Source organism: Atta cephalotes, assembly GCF_000143395.1.
Source record: "Atta cephalotes unplaced genomic scaffold scaffold00015, whole genome shotgun sequence".
NCBI lineage: Eukaryota > Metazoa > Arthropoda > Insecta > Hymenoptera > Formicidae > Atta > Atta cephalotes.
The window spans coordinates 199703-208912 of NW_012130079.1; the positions used below are offsets into that span (position 1 = coordinate 199703).

The window sequence follows — 9210 nt, forward strand, 5'->3', positions numbered from 1 at the left end:
TGCATACACATTTAGTTTTCTTTTTCACAATCAATTCTGTGTCTTTTGTTTTTTTTCTTCGTCTTGACTTGATATGATATATACATTTATATATAAATATAGGACGCATAGATCAATAGCTGAAATTATTGCGGCAGCGGAGCAATTGTCGGAGAGCTATCACGCTACAATTGGAATACGGACAGAAGTATGTAGATTTGTAAGCTAATCAATCGAATATAATTTCGCTTTAAGAGAAAAACTTTTTATAAGAACTGATAATTTCCGTGCGTGTTTATTCTAGATTATTATTTGAATATGAATATGTTCCGATAAAATGTACAGAGCGATTGAAATTAGATTCGATGATGCATTGTAAAAGATGAGATGAGATTGAAATGCTTTAAATTAAGTCTTTTACTATTGATTGATCATATATCGCATTAATATCATATATCTTGAGCTTAATATATTCATTTTGTGTCATGAAAATTTCCTAAACTATCAATTATTTAATTTATTTTTAAGTACATAAAATGTAAACATTTGAGTTAGTATATAATATAAATGATTAAAAGCATAATTTATAAGATTTCAAATTCAACTTTAAGCAACGTATAATTCGCGATAAAATTTTATACAAAATTCTATTCACAATTTTATGCATTGTGTAATATAGAAAACATATAATCAGAATTATAAATTTATAACTATATATATGTATAAAAGATTCATCACAAACATGCGCAGGATATAAATACTCGTGATTGATCAATTGTATCTAGTGTAATGGAAATTGAAAATTTATAAGCGTAGCAAATAGAATTCGAATCGAATAGATAAAAAAGACTGTATCCATATATGAATAACATAAATTACAACTTAACCTATCTATTTGACATTGTACATCTTTCTCATCTATAATTATATTTATAATTTGATACATAAAATTATAAATAGACTTCTGTTTCGAATTCTGTCGTGAAATATAGATTATATAAAGTGAGCTTAAGACCAAGGCCATCTAGAGTGTGTTAAATAATATTATTACTTTCTAATAAAGTGAGAGCTTAATAGGGAAGGCACTTAAACTTTGATCTATGTTTCGACTAACTAATTTAAAAGAAAAGTAATTAAATAAATATTAAATAAGAGGTAATTTTATATAATTATATAATTATAAATGTAATAATATATAAAAGTGAAGTGAAATCGCGCGATTACTACATCTCTCGATAAGCTAGTGGTAATTTATCTACTGAATAAAAAAGAGCGAATAAGTTGAAATTTATCGAAAAATGGAACACAGTCTGAATGTAATGTATAAGTGCAATATATGTAATAATTGTAAAGGAACTGAATAAATAATAAAATATAAAATGTTTATAATAACGTTTAACATAAACAATAAAATACTTTTATGTTTATTATATCGAAATTTTCATTCGTGCATGTGTATACAAAATTATTATGTAAATCAATGTTGTTATTGCTACTGTATAGAAATCGCAAGGATTATTACGTCGCATATAATTTCCTGAAAAATTCGAAGACTTAAAACGATTGTATTTTAAGCGACACACATAATTCATAACAGACAGCATTTTCTCAGAGATAAAAAATGCTAACAAAACTTAAGGCTTCATAAGTCTGTTTAGTATGCATTTAAACATTTCTCTCTGTGAATAGGTGAATAGTCAAGTATAAGGGGAAAAGGAAGAAAATATTGTCAGTGAAAGACCGGTTTTTAAACAGAAGACGATACGAATACAAATGGTTGCGCAGAATGTAAAAAAAAAAGCAGAGTATACTCAATGTTCTGGTTTTCTTTGACTTCGATATGAGTATGCAAAGCAGCATTATTTTTCTCGCTATTTTTACCTGTAATTTCTCAAACAATTGAATATACGCGCGCGGATAAGATTTAAAATCTACTATACTTTGTAAGTGTAAAGTAATCATTCAAGTGTGATCACAGTACACAACTTAGCATTTTGTGTAAATTTATTTACACAATTTATTTACACAATTTAGAAAATTTATTTACGTTTCATAATTATGAAGAAAAATATAAGTAATAAGATTGGAAATAAGAAATAAGATTGTTAGATACATTACTTTAAATACGAAGCGCCATTACGATTACTGAAAGATATTAAAATGTTGAACTTTTATATATATTTATTTAAATGAATTAATTTCAGAAATTATAGTTGCGTGCCGATATGATTGTCGGACTTTCAATCAATCTGAAATATTAATAATCCCTCCAAATTTCTCAAATTTAAGCTAAAAAACTGTGATAAAAATATAATTGTTCTATTGTTAATTGCATTAAACTTTTAATTCATACTTACAAGTGTCATTACAGATGTTTTCTTATGGAAAGGTCTAGCGTAATGAATGGTAGTCATCTCAAAAAAAATTTCTCTCCTGTCGTCTCACTTGTAAGAAACTCTCTCGCTATTCTTATTTGAAAAATGAATGAATTCCTTGCAAAATTTTTATATCGCGATTCATCAGATTTAAATCAAAATAGCACAAATTTACATGAGGTATTCAGATGTTATGATATAATCTCAACTGAAAAACAACAATAATTTCTTACATTTAATAAAATTACAAAATTACCTATTACATTTACACAAATATATTAAATATGTTATCTAATAGAATGATATAAAAATTATTTATTTTAATCAATTAAATGTACCATAGAGAACTTAATGCACTTGACAATTTAGAAATACTGTGCCAACGTGTTTCCACTCAAATATCAGCTTTGATTAATTTTGGTTAATTGCATATTAAATTATCAGTAAATGTCTTTTTAACTATGTGTATCATAATTAACAAGTCTTGTAATATTCAAATCGATGCAATATTCAAATCGTTCCGATTTCCACGAAAAACAATTTGTCATTTGTAGCACAGGTAAGTCTCAAAGGTAATTTCTTGTTAAAGATTCATGTCTTTACTTATATTATATTAACTCATTATGCGATCAAATCATGGTCACAAATCGTAGTCACAATCGGATAAATGAAATTGTTAGAACAATCGTGTACTTCGGCGTAACGTCAGAACGTAGACTGTCACTTTCATCGATCCGTGGCGACTCCGGATACTCACAGGAGAAAGTAAAATGTAGTGGATTGTGCAATTATCGTCTCTACAATAGTTCAAGTAATTCAGCGTAACAAAGTGTTGGTCTGATGCATCGACATGCGGATATGTATTGAATTATCGACTGTTCCATGCTAATGATATAGTCGTAATAACAAAAATAATTTAGTTGGTCGTTTCGTATCGGAAACATATATCATATCTATTAATTTTAAACGGACATTCGTTCTTTTTTTCGTTTGTAATTTAAATTTGTAGATAAATCAATTAACAAATCAATTAATAACTTGATAATTCTTGGAGAATAAAATGTACTAAAGAAATGTAATAATGTGCCCGTAAATTGCGCAAAGTAAAAAGTCATTTTATTCGATCTCACTTAAATGTTATTTGAGAGACAAAAAAAAAGTTTAAAAGATATTCATAAAACTCTTAAAATAAAAGTATAATACTGACCAATTAATCACATATTTTCAGTATTAAAAATACTGTTAGTAATACTTTTAATACTCAAAATAAATTAGCCAGTACTAATATTAAATTTTTCCAAGGAAAAGGCTTGTATACCTTCTTTCTCATAAAATAATATTAATTTAATTATTATCATTATTTTATATGAAATATTCATTATTTCATATGAAATAAATTCCTAAAAATGTACAGATTGTTGCAAAAAAAGATTTGACTATGGCTATTGAGTATTGATTATATTAGCATCATGGTGTAATGGCGAGCTACTGAACAAATAATTCCATAGTAATCATTAGGATTCGCTACATAATAGCGGAGATATTAAAGGAGGTCAATATATACACTGGCCAACCAAATAATACTACCTTTTCCTCTATTGTTTTTGGTATTTAATAACATACAACTAATACTCCAACAACTAATACTTTAGAGTTTATTTTTTTTTTAATATATTATTCTTTAATATATTATTTTTTTAATTAACTATTTGATACAAATTTATACTTAGAAAATATACTTACAAAACTTTGTCGTAAAAAAAATTTTTGATTATTCTATACATGTATATGTAACATGTATATGTATACATGATCGAATTCGATAAAAATATTATACAGAAACTAGAAGTAATTAATATGAAGGTGAGAAAGAATATGATTTAACGATATATATCTAATATTAAAAAAACTTTTTTTGATCTTTTTTATGCAAATTTCATCATCATGAAGTATCATGTTTCTTCTTTGCCGCAGCAGAAATGTAATGCTATGACTTTTTAATGTTTCGAATATATGATAGCTTTGCATATTGTGTGTTGATGCATATAATATGTTGATTGCAATAATCGCAATCCAATAATGCGAAATATCGTGTTACACCGATACGAAAACACTATTTTTATTTTTGAATAATGCGTTCCAATTCATAAATGGCATTATTTCTACCGGTTTTCTTATTTTACATGCATCAACTCAAATTTCAGCCAGTCATTGTTTCCTCTCTTACCTTCCGTGTTTCAAAAATACTAATTTCTCCTTAATGCTAATATATTAATCATTATTTTTGTAAAATAGTTTAGCGTTTACATAGAATTATACAATCCGAGCAATTTATTATTTACGAATAAAAGTTATTAATATATAATAAGAAAACGTATTGTAAAAACTGTGAAGATACGTATCTGAACATGAACATCTTCTTTAAATAACGTTATGTTAATAGTTATTACCATTTTGCAATAATCAGCTAATTTGTAGTGTAATACAGGTCATGACCTATATAAGTGAAAATTTATCTCATCAATACATATATTTCAAAACATTTTGCTTTAGTTGCAGCATTAATGTTTGCGTTGTTTTTAAATTAATTTATTATAAGTCTTCTTGTAACATGCTGCGAACGATTTAGATTTTAGGCAATCGGTCGCTTCAATCTTACTTATAAGTCTTTAAAATGGTTATTTCCTTTGAAAGTATTAAATTTATAATTGAAAATAATTAAAAATATAATTAATCAAAGAAATCATTAAATAATACCTAACTATTAACTAATGCCTAATTTTAATCATTTATTCAAAAGAATTCATTATTTTATTTTTGTTAAATAACAATAATGAAAAACAAATGACGTTACAATAAAATTGACTCAAATATATCTTTGCACTTGACAATTTATATCAATTATTAGTTTTATTATTTATCAATTATTAGTTTTATTTTATAATGGTACGATTTAGAAAACTTGATGAATTTTGTAAAAATATCAATTTGTAGTATTTATAATAGTTACAAATATGTATATATAATAAATTTAAAATATTCTACAATAAATCTTCTTCTATGAAAATACAAAAATTTATAATAAAATTGAATAATTACGTTATTATCAATTATGTAAATTAATTAAAAATTAATATCAGATGTACCTAATTTTTTATAACATCATTAACATCTACTAAACAAGATGTATTATATTTTTGTCTATATTACTCATTTATTTTATATTATCTAGTAATGTTGCTTATATCTAGTAATAATATAAAATATTGAGATAAAGTACGATTTAGGTGACCAGTACGCATTCGGCAACTTTCCCCTATATATTTCTTCTAATAAGTAATATATTTATAAAAATATAATAATAAATATAGAAAACTGTGAAAAATAAATAAAAATAAAGTAATAAAAAGAAATACATATTTTTTAAGAAGAGAATAAACATACATTTTATTGCATTTTAATAGTTTTATTTATTTCATATATTAATTATTTTATCTTAATGTGCTCTTTTATTTATATAAATATACGATTTCTATTTAATTGCATATGAAGATAAAAATATATCAATTTCTTTTTTAAAGGAGACAATTTCTTAAGACAGCTTTGTTTAAGTTAATTTTTCGTTCAATAAAAAATATCATTTGGCACTTCATTCCATTTTTCCGCTAGACAGAAATAACTTGACAAGCTACGAAACTTTCCACAATGAAGAGTAATAGTTTCTTATTAAGATTTGGAGCTTTCAAGGAAAAATTCTCCACTTGAAAATGAGAATCATTAATCGTGAGCGTTATATTCCCTAATATAATGTATGAGAGATACACGAAACGCAAAAATTTTATTAAGTTTTCAGATCTGTACAATAAAGATCAATTAATTCTTATCATTATGCTTGCGCGCTGAAATCAACATTTTAGTTTTGCGATGGAAACCAAGAATTCCATTCACAGATTTTTGCAAGCTCAGCGACAGAGACACTTGTCGAAATGCGTGTAAAAGGGTTCATTCACATGAAAGTAATAGGAGACGATATAAGCTGTCAGCAATTTTTCTCTGTCGCACCGTGGTGAAGAACTCTACCTATCAAATCCAGAGTTTAGTCGTTGCCGACGTATCTCGTGTGAAGATCAGTAAAGTTAGACATTTCGTACAAAACATCACGATCATTATAAAAAACTTAGAAGTTAATCAAAAGTAAGTTGAAAACATAGTTATATTCAAGAATTTTGTATAATTTAATTAAAACTTATATTTAAATTAATATTATTTTGTTAATTTTCTTTTGCGTAATTAGTGCGTCTTTTGGATAAATCGAATAAACTGCACATCGATAAAAATAAAAGCCTACCTTTGCAATTGGTCGATGTTCCAATTGATTCACCATGTTGCGTTGTGTTGACGGATTCGAGAATTCGAAATACAGGTAAGTTTTATTACTTGACTTGAATTGATATTTGAGAAACATATCCTGCTGTTACATATTATCCAGTTCTTCATTGAAAATCTTGAAAAGCGTCTTAATAATAAATTAAAAATCATAGGAATATACAGGGTAACTCAAATAAAATGTTACAGACTAATATTTAGAGATACTTTTATATCCAGTGTTTTCTAAATATGATGAATAACGATTTGTTGTTACAAAAAGTTCTTTTAAATATGTTACAAATGATTTTTTGGAATTCTATTTCAAGGGGATATTAGGGGAGCAACTTTGAAATTTCAAATCATAAAAAAAAGAAATCGGATTACGTAAAAACCAAGCAACTTAATTCACCTGAAATATTTTTTTCTAAAATTATAAGATCAAAAGTTATGAGTAATGAAATGTAGAGATCTATTGTAGTGTATGTAGTGTGTGTGTCGGTAAATTTATAAATCCAAAGATTAAATTTTCTTTTTTAGCATTCATCTTGATTAAAGTATATAAATTCTTCAAGAATGCTAATAGGTTTGTTCGAATTGTTTGCACTTTTGCGTTTAGAATCATCACTTTCTCTCTTTTCAAACATCCAAATACATTATACTCATCTTACCTTAGTGCAAAAATTTCAGGCAACGCGAACAGATCTATATTGTGAATATTGCTTTGTTATAATATATATGTATTTTCAACATATTTTAAGATTAATATTGATCACTATTTTAGGCGTAACTTCTAACAAATGCATAACGAAGTTAAACGGGCGTAGCCATTCGAATTTTTATGCACGGCACAAACATATTCTTCTGATTGGAGTGATTTCAATCTTATTGATTGTACTTTTTATGACAATTATCAACTTTATGTTTTCTATAATATCAGGACATGACGCTCATAATACTTCAGGTAAAAATTAGTAAATATTACGTGTGTTTGTAGAAGCCTACCCTACTGTTTTTCTCGAAAATTTTGCTTCGTCCTTGCAATCGCCAATTTCCAGCCGACGTCTTCGAAAATCGTTTCTTCTACCATGATTCTTTCAGTTCGCATTCAACCGGAAACACGTGTAGAGCGAGTGATCAGACTAGGCTTTCCTCTCAGCAGAAGATCATTATTGAAGTCCCGGGTTGGAAAAGTGATAGATGGAGATCCATCTTTTAGCGATCAGACGGAGCTTACGAGCCAGATAACACAAGTTGTAAAAGACGACACATTTCTAACGATAAATGGAAGAGACGCTGACACGCGTTTCAAGCGGGAGGTATCTCGCAAAAGAAGAGATTGCGCTCTGAATGATCAACGTTGTAAGATGTTATTGCAAACGGTGCAAGACTATCTTGTGACTCTCAATAATAAGTTCTCAGCGACAAACGGCGAAAAATCATTGCCTAGAGATATTTTAAAGTGTCTTGAATGCAAATGGATGAACATTGCAAATGAAAATGATGAAGATTATACGTCACGATTGAAAGATCAATATTTCCCGCATGATTATGCCGAGCAAAATCACTCGAGCGATTTTAGCAATACCGTCAAATTACTGGATGACAAAGAGGCTGAAAATGGCTCAAAGCGGTTGGAAGTTAATCAGATAAAAGCGGCAAATATCCAGCTGCTGGAACCAGACTCAGTTATCGATGATTCATTATCCGTACAAAATGCCACGAATCAGTCATTGAAAGACACCAGCATATCGGAAACCAGTACTGTATCAATTAATTACACAAATTCTAATGAAAGCCAACGAATATATATAAACGACACTGGCTTGCGTGTGTCAAAAAGTCAAAACAATGAAGGCATTCCTGCAGTGTCGAAAAATGGTCAACAACAAAGTATAATAACCGTAAACGAAGATGTCACAAGCGTAAAGCCGTTGTTGATAATGGAATCGAGCAGCACAAGAGTGCATTATGGTACTGTTACAAAAAATGATGGAAAATTCAAGAAAACCACGATTACAGCTGATTCGATCGGAACAACCGAAACAAGAATACAGACTATCATTGATCTTACGAAGCAGATTACTGAAAACGTGACAAGTATGCCAGTGGGATACGACGTGACCGGAATCAATAGTAACACGGTGCATCCTTCAACGTATCCTTCATTCGAGGGACTCCCGGAAAATCGATCGACTACAGCGACGAACGGTATGCAATCGGGAAGAATACATATTGGAAAAAGAGTATATAGTGAAATAATTAATCACTTGCTACTTACATACATCAATATTTATGCTATGAATGTGCTTTTTTAAGATACAGAATAAAGTGTGTGTGTGTGTGTATGTGTGTGCGTGCGTGCGTGCGTGCGTGCGTGCGTGCGTGCGTGCGTGCGTGCGTGTCGTCGTTCGTTCGTTCGTTGTTCGTTGTTGTTACGTTGTTACGTTTAGTTAGTTTAGTTAGTTAGTTAGTTAGTTAGTAGTAGTTA

The 9210-nt window shown here is 28.3% G+C and overlaps 1 protein-coding gene across 1 annotated transcript in view; it reads left to right on the top strand.

The window, feature by feature from the left end:
- The first annotated feature begins 2990 nt into the window (after window positions 1-2990).
- The window catches only part of LOC105618128 (serine protease nudel), a 22167-nt gene continuing 15947 nt past the window's right edge, over window positions 2991-9210 (top strand). The window contains exons 1-3 of the mRNA XM_012199669.1: window positions 2991-3165; window positions 6649-6777; window positions 7821-8930. Of these exons, the coding sequence (XP_012055059.1) occupies window positions 2991-3165; window positions 6649-6777; window positions 7821-8930 (1414 nt within the window). The remainder of the gene's footprint in view (window positions 3166-6648; window positions 6778-7820; window positions 8931-9210) is intronic.